General features: G+C 37.3%; 1 protein-coding gene across 5 annotated transcripts in view; it reads right to left on the bottom strand.

Annotated features, from left to right (window-relative positions):
- Positions 1 to 20,293, bottom strand: part of LOC121432547 (AT-rich interactive domain-containing protein 4B) — a 123,246-nt gene that overhangs the window by 10,710 nt on the left and 92,243 nt on the right. For all 5 annotated transcript variants that reach the window (XM_041630541.1, XM_041630543.1, XM_041630542.1 and 2 more), the window contains 3 exons: positions 7,852 to 7,936; positions 5,255 to 5,453; positions 1,614 to 2,822 (listed from right to left, as the gene is read on the bottom strand). In XM_041630541.1, the coding sequence (XP_041486475.1) occupies positions 1,614 to 2,822; positions 5,255 to 5,453; positions 7,852 to 7,936 (1,493 nt within the window). The remainder of the gene's footprint in view (positions 1 to 1,613; positions 2,823 to 5,254; positions 5,454 to 7,851; positions 7,937 to 20,293) is intronic.

A 20,293-nucleotide genomic window follows, 5' to 3' on the forward strand; every position in this document is an offset into this window, starting at 1 on the left:
CACAGCACTTTAAAAAGAAAAGTGGGGATGGGGGGTGGGGAGCACCTTTGTGAGTTGATTCACTCTTTCAACATAGTGGTTCTAGGGATCAATCCAAGTCATCGGGCTTGGTGACAAATGCCTTTACCCATGGAACCTTCTTGCCAGTCCAAATTCCTTTTTCTTTCTTTTTTTTGGCAGGGGAGGGGGAGGGTTCAAAATAGGGTTTCTCCGTGTAGCACCACAGTTGTCCTGGAAGTTGTTCTATAGACCATCCTTACCTCAAATTCTGAGATCCACATGCCTCTGCCCCTTGAGTGCTGAAATTAAAGGTGTGTGCCACCACTGCCTGGCTCTAAGTTCCATACTTCCAATCTAATCAAGTATAATATTCAAAAGTCTCAGTAGAGAAGATATCAAACTCTTTCTGGTTGGTTTCTATTTTTCTTAAGAAATAAAGACCACAAAGAGGAAATCTCTCAAGAGCTAGAATTATAATACAATACTGTTGAAGGCCTAACTGACATTCTTTCCATTTGACGATGTCTTTCTTCATAAATAGGTAATATAACTTAATGACATAACATAGATGTAATCCTAGTAGCAGCTATACCTGTAAATCCCCAATAACTACAACTTCTATTTTTTACTAATGATTTACTGAATATCTTTCATTTAGTTGAGAAAGGTTCTCCCTCAGCAGCACCCCTGGCCAGGAACTCACTCTGTAGCCCAGGCTTGCCTTGAACACTAGAGTCTCCTTCCTCAGTCTCCCAAGTGCTGGGATTACAGCATGCACAGGATACTATATCTCTTTATGGTCAATTAAGACCCTTGAACTATTGCACTACCCTCGGATACTGAAAACACACACCCTCCAGTGCTCTATCTTTACACTTGGGTATGTGCATTTCAAAACCAAGTGTTGTTTTTGAGTGTACTGATTTAAGGCACCTGATCAAAGCAGTTTATGAGAAAAATGATGGCAGAGTACAAGTATAATACCATTAGGAGGCACTGATACTTTTATAAAGTACTAATTTGATTTTTCCACTTTGAACAATTCGCGGAAAATCAAGAGAATTACTGTAGAATATTATTAACATACACACTGGCCCTTCAATTTGGATGCTATACACCTAATAAAGCATCAAGTCAGGCTTGCAAATCAGTTTGACACAGTTGTCTGAGGGAGGCAGTGCCTGGACAGTTGGTTGCTCCAAACCCCTATTTACAGTATTTGTTTAAGGGTGGAGGGGTCTGTCAACAAATCAAAATGTTTGTGAGAGATGGCACGTTATAATTGCAAACACAGTGTTACAGGAATACAGTTAAGTGACTCATATCAACCAACATACAGAATGAATTTCATTAACTTTAGCTCTGGGCCTACATGCAAGTTGTAGCATGTGGTTTAAAATCCACTTGAAAAGTTGTGGACGGTTCAGGAAAAAGATATTAAAGGCTCTCAAATGCATTCCATTATCAGTATTTAAATTTACCTTCCTACTGAGGATTTCACTGTAGTCATACAAGCACACCAGTTAACTACCTCACATTAAAGACACAGGGCAACTGCCAAGGCATTAAGGGGGAAACCCTACAAGTGGTCAGCAAGTCCTTTTTGGCCTCACCTTTTTCTGGGTGTTCTGGTTCTGGCTGATTGCTACTGCTGGAGCTCACACTCGCATCGAAGCCTGCTGGTGAGCTATTTCCCTCCGACTGGAGGTCTTGGAGCTCCCCCACAACACTGTCCACTTCAATTGTGCTGTCCGTTTCACTCTTAATGCTTCGAACCTCCTCCTGGTTTGGAGCCAGGGGCTCTGACACTGTGACACAAGACTGCTGCTGACTAGCTTCTGTCACAGTGACCGATGAAGGCGACTCTGGTGTGGTAGGTGGGGTATTAAGCACTGAATTACTGCCACTGCTCGGAAATTCTGTTTTTCTGTCACTAACCTCTAGGGGTTTTTCTTCAACTGACTTATTGTCAACGTTGGCTGGGAGTGGCTTCTCTAGCTCTATAATGGGTGAACAACTCTCCTCCTCCGCCACAGTCTGCAGTGACTCCTCTACTGTCCCCTCATCTGGGGCAGGATGGGGAGGAGAAGCTGCAGCCTCAGTGTCAGAATCAGAAAAAAGCTCCTTTAATGTTTTCTTGGGCCACTGCCCCTGAATACTTGACCAGACGTCTTTTCTATCTTTAGCCCTGCTGTTCTGAAGTCTCTCATCAGAGTTATTTAGAAGTTTTATCCTTTTTTCTGCTATTTCTGAAAATCCTGAATAGAAACTAGTTGTCCGTAGAGATTTTCTCTTTTCCTCCAAGCCATTATATTTCTTGGTTGGTGTAATCTTTGCTTTGGACTTTTCCTCTTCATCTTCATCTGAGGAGCTGTTACTGCTATTTTCTGTGCAAAGGGGCTCTTTGCTCTTGCTTCTGTCTTCCTTCTTACCAGGGGATCCAGTTTGCAAACATTCTTCTGTATTGCAGTACCGTCTTTTTCCTCGTTTTATTTGTGGCTTTAAAGATTTATCTGTTGTGTCTTTCTTAACATCCTTTCTCTCTTTTGTGATTTCATCTTCTTCTTCAAAATCAGTATCTTCTGATATTCCTTCCACATCTTTTCTTAATCTTTCTGGAGATTTTGTTTTGGCTATTGCCAAATCTGTATGGACTTTGTTTTCTTCTAGCAAAGATGGACTACTCTGTTCCTCTTTTGAAATCAGCTCATTTCTGGTGTGGGTCAAATGGTCCATCTTTGATTCATCTTTGCCACTGCTGTCTACGTCTTGAGCACCCCTCTCATCCTCCTGCTCACTTTCTTCAGCAGAACTTTCAGAAGCTAAAAAATAAGAGAGGTGAGGGGTAATAAGCCTAGTAAGACTATTGTTTGCGTCTGCCTCAAACAAACAAAAATGGAAAGAAAAACGTCTGTCCTAGGTGCTGTGATTTAAATGTCTTCTTCAAAACTAAAGCTGCAATTAGACACTATGACAGTACTGGATGTAGAAACTTTAAGAAGTGACTAAATCATAAATAGACAGATGTCCTTTTCACAGGAGTGGATTAACTACTGCATGAGCTACCACTGCTGTGATGCCTTCACCACAGACAGCTGTTCCATGCCCTCAATGGAAAGAAATAAAAGTTCTTGTCTTTTCTTTTTGAGTTATTCAGGCTGTAGCACTGTTAAACTGGTGGAAAAATAGACTAAAACACACAACTGTAACAAGAATAAAAACTTTTCCAAGTGAATAAATCTACAGAAAATTTTAGAGAAATTTGCCCCTTTCCTGTACTTGTTCTTTTTTTTTTTTCGAGACAGGGTTTCTCTGTGGTTTTGGAGCGTGTCCTGGAACTAGCTCTTGTAGACCAGGCTGGTCTCGAACTCACAGAGATCCGCCTGCCTCTGCCTCTGTATTGCAGTACCGTCTTTTTCCTCGTTTTATTTGTGGCTTTAAAGATTTATCTGTTGTGTGCTGGGATTAAAGGCGTGCGCCACCACCGCCCGGCTTCCTGTACTTGTTCTTAAAGTACTAGAAAACACTGTTATCAAAATGAGAATATGGAGGGCTGCAGAGACAGCTCAGCAACTGAGATTGTTTGCTGCTTTTGCAAAGGACTTAAGTCCCCAGCATCCACATGATGGCTTATACCCATCTATAACTCCAAGTCCAAGAAATCCAACCCATGTTCTGACCTCTGTGGGCACCAAGCACTTGGTATAAATACATACATGCAGGCAAAACAAACATACACATAAATCTTTAAAAAAATAGATTTTAATGAGAATTCAGGACAAGGGCAGCCTCATTTTAAAAGAAAAAACCCAAAACCTATACTAGAGAAGAGTTCTTGAATCTTTCTACCCAGTCATACAGCCAGCCAATCATTCTAGAATGACCTACCTCTCCAAAGAACGTATTATTATCATGAATCTTCCTCTCAGTGAAGCAGGGTCTGAAATCAGAATATGACCTAGAGAGCATGCTCAGAGTCTTTCTATGTAGCACTGGCTAGTCAGGAACTCACTATGTAGACCAGGCTGGCTTTGAACTCAAGAGATCTGACTGCCTTTGCCTCCTGAGTACTGGGATTAAAGGCGTGCACCACACTTGGCCCAAACAGCACTAAAGACAGCCTCAATCTAAGTTTTCTCACAAACCGAGGCCTACATTAAATGTTCAGTATTATTTTTTAAAGTAAACAATATCTTCTTTAACATTATATCCACACACCTAATTAACTGCTACCTGCTCATGACTGAAATGTCCAATTCTTGTTCCTTAAGCTACATAATTTTTTCATACATGTCAGACACATTAGAAAACTTTTAAAACAAACTTTAGAATATTATATAGCAGCATATTTATATAATGAATCCATATATAGTCTTCTGAAATAAGGGAGAAAAATCTAATTTCTAATATAGTCAAAATAAATAAAACCAAAACTCTCAAGTTATGAGCGGTTTAAAATTTTAGGTAAAGGAATTAATTTATTTTGTAGATCAGATTCCTGCTCCAATCCATTTTCATTCCAGATTTAATAATCTCCAATTCTTCAATGCTTTTTAAATATAATTTATTTATTTTTATTTTGTGTGGATAAATGTTTAGCCTGCATGTATGTGTGTATAGCAAATGTATGCCTGATGCCCATGAAGTTCAAGAGAGTGTCAGATACCCTTCATTCTGGAGTTAGATGGTTATAAGGCACCATATGGGTGCTGGAAATTAAACTGAGGTCCTATGCAAGGGCAACACATGCTCTTAACTAGAGTCAACTCTCCAGCCCAGTTCTCTGTTTATTACTTACTTCATATTACCAGGTGTGCTAACCATAATGGCATCTTAGAAAGATCAAACAAATATGCAAATGAGCTCTTCACAAATAACTTTCAGAATTGCTTTATCATTTTAACAGACAGCAACACAAAGGATAGTGTTTGACAAGAACTAGAGAAACCTACACTGAAGGTGCTCAATTAACACACACAACAAATTCTGGTTTCAAAAAAAAAACTAACCTAAAGCCACAGAGCTACTTCTATAGAATTTAACTTTTGGAAATTTTTTGGGGGTGGTGGGAGAGGGGATAGGTGGATTTTTTGAGACAGACTCTTGATATATTGCTCAGGTTAGCCTCAACACTCAATCCTCCTATCTCAGCTTTTAGAGTACTGGAATTATAGTAATGTACCACTATACTCAGAAAAATTTAAACATTTATAGAAATTAAAATCAAATACTTGCATGCAACAGTTATGTTTACCTTGCAGTCCATTAAGAATGGAAGTAATTTCTATAGATTTAATATGAGCTGTATCAGAGTTTTTGGCATCAGCAAGATCTAGTTTTGAAACCATCTCAGGAGATGGGTTTGACTGGAACGGCGGTTTTGACAAGCGTCGAAGTTTACAATTTTTAGGAGAGTATTTTTCATCTTTGTCTTTTTCTTTGTCTAGTTTATTCTAGATTAAGAAATAAAGCATTAGATGTTAGCTATAATTTATTATGAACAACTTACTAACAAGAATATTAATCATATTTTAAAGAAACATCAAAGAATGTTATTAAATATTTAACCAACAAAGAATACCAGAAAAAAATACTTTAAAATACCAAGTTTGATTCTTTTTTAGGCTGTTCATGGAAACACTGAGATGAAAAAATTGTTCTGTATTTACAACTTAAGTAGGGATCAAACCGGACAAGTGATTAAGACTAGCAAATAAGTATTGCTAATAACTGCTGCTATAAATTCAGATTCAAATCACAATTTCAACAGTCTTATATTAAATTGAACATTCTCACTGTAAAGTACAGATTGGGAAGGGTCATGTTCTGTACTCTGAAATATACAGGAGGAATCACACACATTGACGTGCTGTAAAGTGAGAGCAGAGACAGCCTTCCTACCTTACTTAAAGGCTGATACTTTCTCACACTCCTAACCAACATGAGTCAAGAATAAGGTATTTCCTATAAGTGATGTTTTCTGTTTGTTTGCAATTTAGGCTCTCCAAAGTGTGACTTCGCAACAACAATTCTTAAGTCCTATTATTACAAAGACAGACTATAAATGTGAGTGATTATTTCACAAGTCTCCAAAGGACAGTGCATGGGAGAAATACTCCCTTACATGTAACAGTTAATTTCAGATAGCAGCTTGCTAGGAAAGCAGACCCCTAGAAACAAGATGAATCAAAATGGTAAGGGTGAAAGCACACTGCCTGTTTCAATGGGTTCTCAGGGTGACTCTGGTACATGCTTCCGTAGTGAGGGTCCAGTGAGGGTTTAACTTTCAAAATATCCTAAGAAGGGCAGATGGACTACCACAGTCGGTAATGTTACTCCCATCTTTTCAGCACTTCATGACTTAATCTCAGAAACTACAATCTACCTTGCACACTGAAACAATTTATTTCAGTCCAAGTTCAAATATATTTTTAAGTGGCTGTCAAAAGTCGCTGCAGCAATGGCCCTCACAGAAAACCTGGGAGAGGGAGGTGGTATGTGCAATACCGAAGAGTAATTCATAATAAACCTTTTAAACTCTGTAAACTTAACAGTTCACAAGCCTCTTTCACTTTGACCAAGAATTTTAACATTCTTAGGTCAGTACAAGAAGTGAACAGAGACAGACACTGAGAGAACATTTCATGTGTATGACCAAACACTGCAACTCCCACTCATCTACATAGCAATGCTATTCCAAAGCTTGTGTTGTACAAGGACACTAGGTTTTTAACAAACATTTTAACAAATGTTCTTCAAATTACTAAAAACAATGTTAAATATAGCAGGGTGTACATAATTTCCAATTAAGGACAAACAAAGAGGGTGTAAAGAGTTTTGAGAAACCCTGAGTTTTAGGTACTAGATTCTTAAGACTCAAGTTTATAGTGATAAAAGGACTGCCAACAAGATAAACACATTCAACATTTGAGACCACATGGAGGGTCCCTAAATAGGAACCTAACAGCATTTCAGTGGAGTAAGAAGACTGAGTTTCAGAACCACTACTAAGCATGTTAACTACTATGAGCCTGTAGGCTGAAGATGGATGCCCCAAAGGTACAGAAGAACTTTGGGTGACTGTACAGGCAGCAAGATGTCTCTGTCATTTCTAGAATTTTGGAAGTTGCTTACTTCGGTAATATTATATCCTTCTGGAGTCTTTGATAGAGTTGAAGAATAGATATAGATTTCCCTTGTTTTGATAAAAGATAAAATAGATAAAAATATTGTAATTGTAATTCTTGCTTGATAACTTTTGTTATATGTAATTTTACTATGTTAAAGTTAAAGCCTTCCTTTCCTTTTTAAACAGAAAATATTTAAAAATATTTCTCATAATTAGTAGCAGTAATTTTATCATGTGCAGCAGTACAATTTTGCACACAAGAGCACAGATCCTATGTAGTGTGTGGTGAAAACATTTTGACCCAGCACCCAATCAGATACAGATGAAGAGACAGACTGTCTTCTGCCTTCAGACATTTCCTCTTCCTCACCTCACATCTACTTCCAATAACTCACATCCCCTACCTGCAATGCTTGATGGCTCTTAGTTGTGAATTACAAGAAATAGGAAAGGTTTAAAAAAATGAATAAATGATTTTTGTCATATAGGTTTATACAACATTGAGACTGACAAGATCTTAAAGATCAATTAGCACTGTTCTTAAAAACCTTTCCAAAAAGTAACAAAATTAATTACAGCAAAACCTAGTATTTGGTAATAGAGCTTTTCAAGAGGGATTAACATCAGGAGTAGCACATGCACATTTAATTGTCTTTTTTGTTGTTGTTTTTGAAGGAAAATGTATTGAACAGCTAATGGTGTGCAGCAAAATCAAGACTTACCTTTATTTTCTTCCGATGTTTTATCTTTGGTACATTTTTATCAGCAGGTCTTACTATTTTATCTGCTTTAATCCATTCATCATATCTAAAATTAAAAGAAATGAGCATAAATATATAAGCTACATGCTAGAGAAGGAGCAATGCTACATTCAAATGGAAAACTCAAATATTGAGTCCTAACATCTTACAACTTCAAAGTCTCTTGGAGATTTCCTAATTCAATCTGATAAGTACGCAATCAAGAATAAAAGAGTCAAATTAGCTGTCCCAAGGTCAATATAGCTACTGACTGAACCAAACTCTCATAAATTCTCCAGGTTCACTCCCTGATCTATTGAAACCAAATGTACGACTAATATTCAGAAATTACAATCTTTTTTTTTTTTGCTTCTAAGCAGCAGGTAGGCTTTTTTTTTTCTCTAGGCATGCCAAGAAACCATGTTGTAGTTAAGCAACACTGAAAGAAAAACTTTTACTGCAGTTTAGAGAATGCAAAATAACCTAGAGTAGGCAAGTGCTGCTGATAAAAATGCTAGAAAAACATTCTACCAACTTTGCTGTGTTCTAAAAAGCATTTACAGACATTAAAGGGTCAAAAGAGCTGTGATGACTTCTCAACCTAATGTCCAAAGTCTCTAGAATTTTGCAAGGTGTGAAATATTATTGACTAAATTAAAACTATTTATACCAAAAAAAGAATAATTCTTTCTGTAAAAAATAAGTTTAAAAAAAAGTAACATCAGGAATGTATTCAATCATAGCTGGGTGATGGTGGTGCATGTCTTTAATCATTCCAGCACTCAGGGAGACAGAGTTCAAAGCCAGCCTGGTCTACAGAGTGAGTTCGAGGACAGCCAGAGCTACATAGAGAAACCCTATCTCGGAGAAGAAAAAGAAAACAAAATTATTCAATCATTCTCTTTTTCTTCTATAAAATTATACTCTGGAACCTGAAAATGAGGTTTAAAATGTTTACAATACAAATTCATTATTACAAACATTTATAGTAAAATAACAAAGTCGAAAATCAAGGACTAAATTAACAAAATTTAATAATTCAGGCTCTAGGAAACTAAGAGGGAGGGGGAGTGTCAGGAGCTCCAAACCAGTCTGGATTTCAAAGTGAGATGCTATCTCAAAAAGCATCCACTCCTCTTAAAGAAAAAAAAAAAGATAAATTACACAGGTCATCATTTGATTAAATGTGTTTTTGTTATGACAAACAGAAAGCTTAGAAGTATCTAAAGTAACCCTTAGGCAAGTGTTACACAGGTCACAGTGAAATCACTGACTCAACTCCACATAGGATCACACTGTGCTTCCTATTGATTAAACCTGATGGTGGCCATTAAAGAGAGAGAGAGAGAGAGAGAGAGAGAGAGAGAGAGAGAGAGAGAGAGAGAATGGGGTCAGTTACAGGATGTACTCTGGGAACATCTCAATGTCTCTCTTACTAGTCACATACCATAAATGATTTTGAGGCTTAAATATATAATACTTGGGAAAGTTGTAAACCAAGTATTACTTTTCCTTTGTTATTTATCCTGCTATAGTAGTATTTTCAGCACATTTTGCCTTTCACAGAAGGCAAACTGCAGTATGCTTAAGAAATCCATTTAGGGACAAAGAATACCTAAAAGGTAGAATGTTGGTTTCCCAAACCTAACATATCCTGGAGATACTCAAATTTTATAGGCATGAACAGGGTATTGGTTGGATCTAGAGCTTCAGCCTCCTGAGGGGATAAGGAGGATAATCATTTTAACACAGGCGACCAAGTCGATCCAGCCTTGGAAAGAGAGCGAGAACCTGTCTCAAAGGGATCAGTAAAATGGCTCAGCAAGTAAAATCGTTTGACATTCAAGCCCGACAGCCCTGCCTGAGCTCAACCTCTAGAACCTATATAAACGTGGAAAGAGAACTGACTCCAAGATATTGTTCTCTAATTTCTACATGCATATACTGTGGGATCCCACATAGATGTAACACCCCAAATAATAAATTTAAAAACAGACCGGGCCAGGCATGTTGGCGCACATATTTAATCCCAGCACTCGGGAGGCAGAGGCAGGCGGATCTCAGTGAGTTCGAGGCCAGCCTGATCTACAAACTGACGTCCAGGACAGCCAGAGCTGCTACACAGAGAAACCCTGTCTTGAAAAATAAAACAACATATAAACAGAACCAATTTCAAGCCACCTTGTGAAATGGTGTGTGCACTTCAAAAACAAAACACACATAAACTCCTTTTATACTGTGAATAATCATTTCTATATAAGAGCCTATTTATTTACTTTTAGAGACAGGGTTTCTCTGTTTCTATGACTGTCTTGGAACTTGTTTGTAAACCAGATTGGTCTCAAACTTGCCTCCAAAGTGCTGGGACTAACGGCAAGTATCATCACATCCATTTAAAGTATTAGTTTTTTTGTTGTTTTGATTTTTTGAGACAGGGTTTTTGATATAGTACTGGCTGTCCAGGAACTTTGCCCTATAGACCAGGCTGGCCTCTTGTTTTGCTTTTGAGACAGTGTTTCACGTAGCATGAGCTGGTCAAAATTTGCTACATAGCGAAGACTGACCTTGAATGCCTGATGCTTTTGACTCAGGTGCTGGGATTATAGGAAATTCACATATCTTAAAACACCAAAAAAATTTTTTTTAAAGGTCCATGTTTTTAAAGAAAATAGCAAAAATAAGAAAATTTTCAATTAAGAGAGAAAAACAGCTGTGTGACAATGGCACATGCCTTTGCCTTTAATCCTATCACTTGGGAGACAGACTAGGTAGATTTCTGAGTTCAAGGCCAGGCTCACCTACAGAGCAATTCCCTCAAAGTACATCTTTAAAAAACACTAGAATTGCTGGGTATTGTGGTATACGCTTTTAATCCTAGCATACAGTCCGAAGCAAAAGTAAGAAAATCTCTGAGTCTGAGGTCTCTCCGGTCTACAAATGGAGTTTCAGGCCAGCATGAAGCTACATAGTGGAACCCTACCTCAAAAACAAAAAATACTGGAATGTTGGAGCTGACATTAAATCACACCTAATCACACCCAGGAGGCCAAAACGGAAGGATGGAAAGCTCCGAGCTAACCTGGCTACATAGAGAGACTGTTTCAAAACACACCAAGCCAAATCAACATTAACAAGAAACCAGAATAAAAGAATGTCCTGCAAACATGAGCAACCTTGTTCGTTTGACTATCCTGATGATCCCTGCACACGAGGCTCCCCCAGTTAATTACTGTTTTAAGAGTCAACAGCAGAAAGCTGGGAGATAGCTTAGCAGAAGAGTGCACAGACAAGAGTCTGAGCGTATTTGCATTCACATACACGTGCCCACACACAGACACATAAAGAGAATAAAGCCAAAAAATTTTTTTCATGTTTAAAAAAAAAGGAATCACACAGAATAACCAGCATTCACAATAGTTAGGAAATCGGAGCAACCTAATTATTCATTAACACATGAATAGACAATAAAAATGTGGCACATATACATATATAACGAAATTTTATCAGGCTATAGATAAAAGTAAAATCATATATATGCCAGAAAATGGATAATCAGAAATCCATAAAACAAGCCAGGCTTAGAAAAAATATTTCATGGTTTCTCGAATATGTAGACTCTAGACTTTAAGTTTTAGATGTATGTAAGAGTGTAAGGATTAGGAAATTAGAATGGAAATCATGAAGAGATACTTCCATTGGTTTCTTTTCTTAATTTATGTATTTTTTTAAATGTATGAGTACTGTCTGCACGCATGCCTACATGCCAGAAAAGGACACCAAATCCCATTAGAGATGGTTTGTGAGCTGCCATGTGGTTCCTGTGAATAGAATTCAGGATCTTTGGAAGAATAGTCAGTGTTCTTGACTTCTGAGTCATCTCTCCAGCTGAGAGATATCTTAATGAGGAGAAGAGGGTAACAGAATACATGTGACATGAAAGGAGAGCAATGTGAGTGAGGAAAGGAAGGAGAGATGAGGGAGAAAATAGAAGAGTATGAATGAAAACAAAGTATGGGCGAAAATGTCATAGGGACTTTAGAAAAGAGACTCAAAATATGCAGGGAATCGAGACACTACGGGATGCATTCCAATGTGGATATCCACTGAGCAGACAGAACATTAAGACTGTACTAGCAACTCTGAGCAACAGATTAGCTTCAGGTGAACCCTTTAGTGCTAAGTAATTATATCCCTCCTCTTCATCAGCCAGCATGGCATAAAGAGGCTGAAGAACTAAGAGAGAAGCACCACCTGACCCGCTGGCTCACACAACACATCGCTGTCTTCTGGAGGCTCTTACTAGAGAAAGTGGAGAGACTGGAAGGCTGAGGCACCCAGACTTTCACTAAAAGTACCAAGGAACAGTAACTGGCCTCTTCATAGCAAGAAGAGGTCACATTCGCAGGGCAACAGAAAAGAGGACTATTACTGGGTTTTGTTTTTTTCCATTCAAAACCAAATACTGAACAGGGCAGTGGTAGCATACGCCTTTAATCCCAGCACTCAGGAGGCAGAGACTGGTGGATCTCTGAGTTAGAGGCCAGCCTGGTCTACAGAGTGATTCCAGGACAGCCAGGATGGTTACACAGAGAAAACCTAGCTGGAAAAACAGAAACAAAAATATGAAATTTAAGCAAATTATGTCTGATTATTTTAATTAAGCTCAGTGGTTAAGCACTTGCTGGACATGAGCAAGGCTCTAGATTGAGCCTTAGTACTGTCAATAAGGGGGAAAAAAAAGTCTGGTTAGCCTCAGCTTTTAAGTTACATTATTAGTACATTATATAATAATTAATCTTACATAGAGAACCCAGGTAAGTAAGCATCTGATATACATCTAAACTGCTAGGCAAAGTACACATGCCAAATCTGAGACAATATCTACTGAAATTACCTAACACAAAGGACTCAGGTATCTTGTAGGACACATAAAAATGGTCAAAACATATATAGATAAACTTACTTATTTAACACATCTCAGCATATTCAGCAGGAAGTCACAACACAGCCCTTGTCTTCTAGGAGCTCACAATTTAACTTAGAAGACAGTGCAGAGCAGTAAAAGTAACAATACAAACCTTCTGAAAGAAGCAGGCATGGCAGATTTGACTTTTTAAAAATGTGTTCAAAGTACTAACACAAAGCTAAAGGAAACCATTCAGAGACCACTGTGTACTTGCTCTCACCAGAGAAAATGAGAAGTTCTAAAAAGCTTATGTCTTTTGTTTGGCTGTATTGGCAAATCATCTAAGCAATCATTTGGCAATAATACAAACAGCACAATGTTAGTCTACCAAATATACTAACCAAAATGATGACTATGCCCACCTTCAACACAGATCTTCTGAAGCACAACTTGCAAAGAAATATTGTATGCATACCATAATATATACTCAGTCATACCTTTATTTTAAAAAAACAAATTATACACAGAAACAGATGTTTTAAAAATACTTTCAGAACAGCTGGACATGGTGGTGCATGCCTTTAATTCTAGCACTTTAGAAGGCAAAGATAGATATCTGTAAGTACAAGGACAGCCTGATATACATAAGTGAGTTCCAGGCCAGCTAGAACTACAAGAGTGGGACCCTGTCTTAACAAAACAAAACAAAATAAAGCAAAGCAAAAATAAAACTTTCAGAGCAGAACCAAGTTGACATAATTCTTAAAAACTATCTGAAATATATGTAAAGGTTATTACAAAGAAAATACAAATGATCACCCAATAAGTTAAATATCAAAATTCTAAATGGCACTCAATCATTATTAAAAAATTGTTGTCAACATTATTTTATACCCCTCAACTGTTAAATCCAGTGACATGAAATCCAGAGAATTCATCACAATAAAGAATAAGATAGCAGAGCCAGGCATAGTAGAATACATCTCTAAGTGCAGCATTTAGTAGATGGAGCAGGATGATCAAGAGGTCATCCCCAGCTACATAGAAAGTTTGAGGCCAACCTGGGCTACATATGACCTTATCACCACCTCCCAAGAGAACATAACAACAGAATGATAGAAATGTGAATATTACAGCACTCTTGCATTTAAACAGCTCAACGAAACAGTGTGTCATCCTAGCAATAGAGTTTCCTAGGGATTTTAATATTAGTATAGGACTGCAGGGAGAGGGAACAGGTAATGCCAAAAAAAAGTATCACACAATATGAACGAAGCTAAGATCTCTGCAAATGGCTAGCTAAAAACTGTGGCACTCACCGCATTGTGATGATGAAGATACTAAGTTTTATGAGCATACCCAAAGAAGAATTTTTCTAATAACTGATTAAGTTTAGGAAATTAATTGTACTTGTACATATTTAAACAAATGTTTTTGTTAATCTGTAAATTATTAGACATAGAATATGTCCAAGTGGATGCTTTGAAAACGCCTGCAACCTATAAATACTCAATAGGACAGACCAAGGTTTGGGTCTGTCAACAGTTTTAGATGAAAATTCAAAGAAGGTTAATCTTTTTCATGAAGTTGGTGCTGATTTTCACTTGTACTCCTAAACTATGCTTAATTCAAAAGTCAATCTCTCCTAAAACAAGCTTACAGATAGATACTTCCTTACAAACCATTATTAATTAAGGTTCATTTTATGGGCTTTTAACTTTTACACTACAGGAGTACAACAGACGGTTTTCCAGAGTATTTGCTGTCCTTTTATCATATTACTGTACTAATCTCAAAGCATGAACACAATGATTTTGCATGGTTTTATCAGAACACTAATTCCACTCAATGGAATTAGTGTTCTGATAAAACCAGAACACTAGAAAAGAATTTTTCTATTCTTTTCTTGACTAGTTTACAGTAAACAAGGATAAACTAGTCAAGAAAAGAATAGAAAAATTAAGCTGAAAAGTAACAGTTCAAAAATTTTGAAAGGACAAAAGAAAAAGAAAAAAGTCGAAAGAAATGAGGACTCCCAACAAAATTTAATCCATCTCTCATTTGTTAACAAGGAGATAGGCTCAGTGTTCTGAAGAAAAATTCTACTTCTGAGTTCATAAAAATTCATTATCTGAATCACATTATGATTAGAAAAACAGGAATACTAAGTAACAAATTGTAATAGTTATCAAAAGAAAAAATAGAACAAATTAAAACAGAGAACACTTTCATTTACAAGTAAGAAATAAAATAAAAGAAAATTAGGGAAAGAAAGTAAAAATGGGTGCCGCTGTGACAACTCGAACCTGGGCAAAAAGTATCATCGAAGGAGTATCAGGTGGATATGACATCATTGATAAAGCAAGACTGGATGGCAAAACTAGTGGTCCTGGTAAGTAAGCACTGTTCTGGAGGCACGGGATTGGGGGCCTGGTCAGCGTGGGCTTACTCAGAATTAAGAACACAGAGGACGGATGCAGACAACACTGTCAAATAGTTTGTGGAGTGATGCACAGTGGAACCAAGCAGGCTAAAGACAAGATTTTGTTTGAGACAGAAGAAGTAAGCGGTAGTCTTTAGTGGGAGTAATTTGAACAGATAAAAGAAATACAGCTGGGTGGTGGTGGCGCACGCCTTTAATCCCAGCACTCGGGAGGCAGAGGCAGGCGGATCTCTGTGGGTTTGAGGCCAGCCTGGTCTACAGAGCTAGTTCCAGGACAGGCTCCAAAGCTACAGAGAAACCCTATCTCGAAAAACTAAAAAAAAAAAAAAAAAAAAGAAAAAAAAAGAAATAGGTCCGTCTTTTATTATACATCTGTATAGTACCATGACATTAACTTGTGACTAGACATGACAAACACATAGCATGCCTGTAGATGCAGGCAGGGGGTGGCTACAGTATAAGTCAGTAGAAATTTTCTTCGCATTTCAATTTCTCAATGAGATTAAAAAATCAAAGGTACCACTGTAAGTGAGGACAGGAAAGTCAGAGAGTGAACAAAAAGAAAGGAAGGAATAAAGGCTCACAACTACTAATTTCACATCCCAGGAGAGTGGCACACTGGTTTTACTTCAGACAGATCAGCTGCTCAAAGAGGGAGTCAAACGAGGGGAGGGGTGCTCATGGTTGTCAGGGTTCTGCTCTCATCTACAACAGGGAAGGAAAAAGAAGAGCTACAATTCAGATAAAGCCGTGAGAACAGGCCAAGAAAAGTACAAAACACAATGGGAACTGAGGACAGAGAAGATGAGGAACTATACATTATAAATCTCACTGAACAGTTTCCTTAACTGGACTAGAAATCTTTTCAGAGACCATTTTCTTAATGTCTAGTGCTTACCACAGCGTTTGGCACATAGTAGGTACTCAAATTTTGTTTGCCAAATAAAGCTTGATAGACAGCAACTAAATGTGATCAGAAAGGATAAATTTGCCATAGTCTTTTTAAATTTTTTTAAAGTTAGTGTACAAGTAATGGCAGGAAATACCTTTATGATCATCTGCCTCGCCATAATCTGCCCCTACATGCAGTTTTATTTCCCCTCACTCCAAGGAGAAATCTATATACTTATTAACAATGCAATATTTAAAATACATAACACATGTTTATTTAAAATAACATATTAAGTAAAATGGTATTTTCAGATTTCTCTAATTTCTAATACAGAACACAATTACTGTTAGGTTAGGTAGAGTTCACAGTTAGCAAGTCATGGTGGTCCACACCAGTTATCCCAAAGGTAGGGAGGAAGAGGCAAGAGGATGGAAGCAAATTCCAGAGCTATGTATAGCCAGATCCTGTCTCAGAAACCAAAGACAAAGAAAAACTAAAATTAAAGTTTTAGAATTAAGTATCTATCTCTTTCCTATTCCTCTAGTGAATCAGTATCGGTATGCTGTAATAAAGCATTCCTATATTATACAGCACAAGCCATTGCTGCTGCAGAGATGGTTCAGTGGTTAAGAGTGCTTAGTACTTCCTCCAGAGGACCCGAGTTGTCAGCACAAGTGTCAGTCAACTCACAACCCCTGCAACTCCAGTTCAAGGAGATCCAATGTCCTCTTCTAGATTCCATGGACACAAATAGCACACACTCACACAGACACACAAATAACAAAAATAAATCTAGAAAACAAAAACCAAGTAACCTAGATGGTTCTAATACAAGTTATGAAACACAGAAGAGTCTACCTACCATATTCAATGACATTTATGGCATCTTATATGGCGGCGGCGGGGGGATTATGAAATAAAAAAGTTGCACTATATATACTCCAGGCTGGTACCACGCTTACAATTTTCCTGCCTCTACACTAAGTACTAAAACTACATATGTAGCTCCTAGTGAGTTATTTTCATAATGCATAACCTTATTTTCTAAAATCAATCCTATATTTATTATATGACAAGGACATGATAACAAAACAGACTAATACTAACATCACTTGGAGAAATTTAAAAATCATAGCAGAAAAAAATAAAAATCTACTATTAAAACCAGCTAAAGTAGGAGTTAGGGAGATGGTTCAATGATTGAGAGCACTGACTGTTCTTAGCAAATGATCATTGAATCAGAAATAAAAAAAATCACTACCAGTATTATGTCATTTGTGATTTGGGCTCAAGAACTCCAAATTTACCTGAAGTAAATTTAAATAAAATACATTTTATTCTTTCCATGTGGAAGCAAAAAAAAAAACTGATTCAAATAGTAATGTTTGTATAAGTATAATCTTTGGCTGGGCGATGGTGGCACGCACCTTTAAATACCAGCACTCGGGAAGTAGAGGCAGATGGATCTCTGTGAGTTTGAGGCCAACCTGGTCTACAGAGCAAGTTCGCGGACTGGCTCCAGAGCTACTGAGAAACCCTGTCTCAAAAAAACCTAGATAGAGATAGAGAGAGACAAAGATAGAGAGAGAATCTGTTTAAAATGTTTTATAACTGTAAATTGGAAAATGAAAATTACATTTATGAATCTCAGAAAAAGGAAAACTACAGAAATCAACAATAAAAAACTTTTAAAAACTAAGATATTCTTATTTCTTTTAAGAAAAATTCTCCTTACAGGTAATTTCCGATAAAATGTACACAAAAAATGGCTCCATACAAAATGTCCTAAAACATCCTCAATCATCAATCAGTGTGACTGCCGATAAAGCTGTTTTCATCAACTTCCACATGTAAAGCTTCATCTCTAACATTTTCTAAATGGTAATGCAGACAGTATTACTGCTAAAGCAGTAAGAAATAGCTGAAGAGCTGATGGTGATTTGTTGCAGTCCTTTGGATTAGTTTCAGACATGAAGATACAACAAGAGTAGTAATAGTTTTTGCTGGTTTATCAATGAGACACTCTTTGGTAACTACTGCAGAGAACAGGAACATTGTCATGCTCTCTAAAAGGAGATTAACTGTTATTGTGCTGAAGTACAATCCTGTCCTCTATGCTGCAGAAGTATGTAGATCCACCCCCGAGGTCTTCATCGAGATGGGTAGGGTCTTCTTTGCAAAGTTCTTAGCACAAGACTGTTTGAGGTCAAAACAGACAGCAACCGTCTTAATAGCACAAGCATGACTTGATAGTTTTATCACTTTCCTTCCTGTGTCATTACAAATCTGAATACCTCAACTTAAAATCTTCCTTTCCTTCTCTCAATTTCGAAACTGAAAAACTGGCTCTTGCCTTCTAAAACCACTAAGAGAACTATGCTTTTCTTTAGTCAATCTTTTCTTAAAAACAGAAAATCTTGAGTTTTATCGGTTTTATAAAAAGTTATGTTTGAATTGTGAAATAATTTCCTTCGTGTCTTATCTCTTATGCTTGTGCTTAAGAAGTCAATTAGTAAAGATAATCAAGCCCTAATGCTGTGAGATCTGGATAATGCCTTAAATTTTATTCATCAGTCATGAACTTCAAGCACTGACTTCAATATAAGCCAAGAGGAAAAACTGCTTCTGTATTGAAATCAGCAAAGTAACTAAGAATGAAGAACAGAAAGGATAGCTGAAAGACAGCAAGCCTCTCTACTCAGTGGTGGTCCTAAAGCTGTGCTGGCTCAGCCTTCAGGCTCCTTAGTTTGCATGCACCTGCGGGAGGAGCAAGATCACTTTAACACCTGGATTCAGTAAAATGAAAACTGCCCAAGACTAAATCACTGCACAGAATATTCCCATGGAAGAATCTGAGGTTTCTAGCTATCAATCAGACTTGAGTAAACTGCCACGCAATAAAGAGAAGAGCCAACAGCTTTGAGGACAGACTGCATCCAAGGGTGCATGTACCATCTATAAAGTCTATGCTTCAGAACAACTACACTTCAAAGCACTGGTAAGAAGGCCTTCTTAAAATCCACACCTTTACTAGTCTTACTGACAAGAAATTTAATGAGTTTGAACTTACTGACTTAAACTGCTGTTTTCTTTCTTGAGTTAGAAAAGACCAAAATTATACTTTTCTCAAATTAGAAAGGCAATGAGATTAAGTCACACTTCCAGAACTTGCCACTGTTATAACAGAACAAAAGGTGTACTACTAAGAAATGGAGAATTCAAAATGTTTTCTGGATATTGCATTTGTATACATGTGACAGTAGAGAATGAACTGAAGGACTCAAGACTCAATAGGTACTCTGCCTATGAGGCACACCTCTTCCCCAAGAATAACTTTAACTGAAAAGCTTGACAACTGTATTGTTCTGGAATACACAAGAACTCCCTTCGCAAAACCACCAGTAGAAACTACTAAGCTTAATTTTTCAAGCTCCAACTATTACAAGCTAGATTTAATACAAGTAATTTCAAATGTAACATTAAACATTCCAAAATTAATGAAGTTTCTGTTAAAAGACAATTAAGTGGTCTGTCTTAAAGACGGACTTCTCAATTTTGGATAAACCTGAAATACAATCTCTTCAGATAAACTCCCCAGAATCATGCAAGTTAAAATCTCAAGTCATTGACAACAACCTCTGAGCAGTCTGTCATTGCCTGGACTCAGGAGTAATGGGCAGGTGCTCTCTCCCTTAGCACACTTATAGGGGTTTTCAGCTATAATGTCACAGATACAAGTAAAGAAAGTCCCTGAGACTTCTGAAAAAGTAGTAATGTAGTTGCTGATAGTAAGATCTTTTAAAAATTGGTGATGCTTCTTACAAAATTCCAACCTTGAAATGTTTGCCTACTGGAGGAGAGTGTGATGACTTGGGAAGACCACAGAGAAGAGTGCGGGGATTTAAAATGGAGAAAGCAGGCAGCCTGGTAGTGATATGATAAAGTCAAAAAGTAAAAACCATTACCTATGTGAGGTTTTTCTATCATTTCATTCCAGTGTACACACTATTAATCTCTATGTATTAGAATTAACTGTCTAGATCTATCTTTCACTCACTAAAGATGTCTGTGAAGTGCTGAAAACACGAAGCAGGGTGGTAGGATGTCATTAAGTGAGGTATTTACATGCTAAAAGCTTGATATTTTTAATGTTAATGTGATTTCAGTTAGAATACTAGTAAGT

The sequence above is a fragment of the Microtus oregoni genome, unplaced genomic scaffold (assembly GCF_018167655.1).
Source record: "Microtus oregoni isolate MIOR12 unplaced genomic scaffold, Mior012 000035F_ref0000213, whole genome shotgun sequence".
NCBI classification, from domain to species: domain Eukaryota; kingdom Metazoa; phylum Chordata; class Mammalia; order Rodentia; family Cricetidae; genus Microtus; species Microtus oregoni.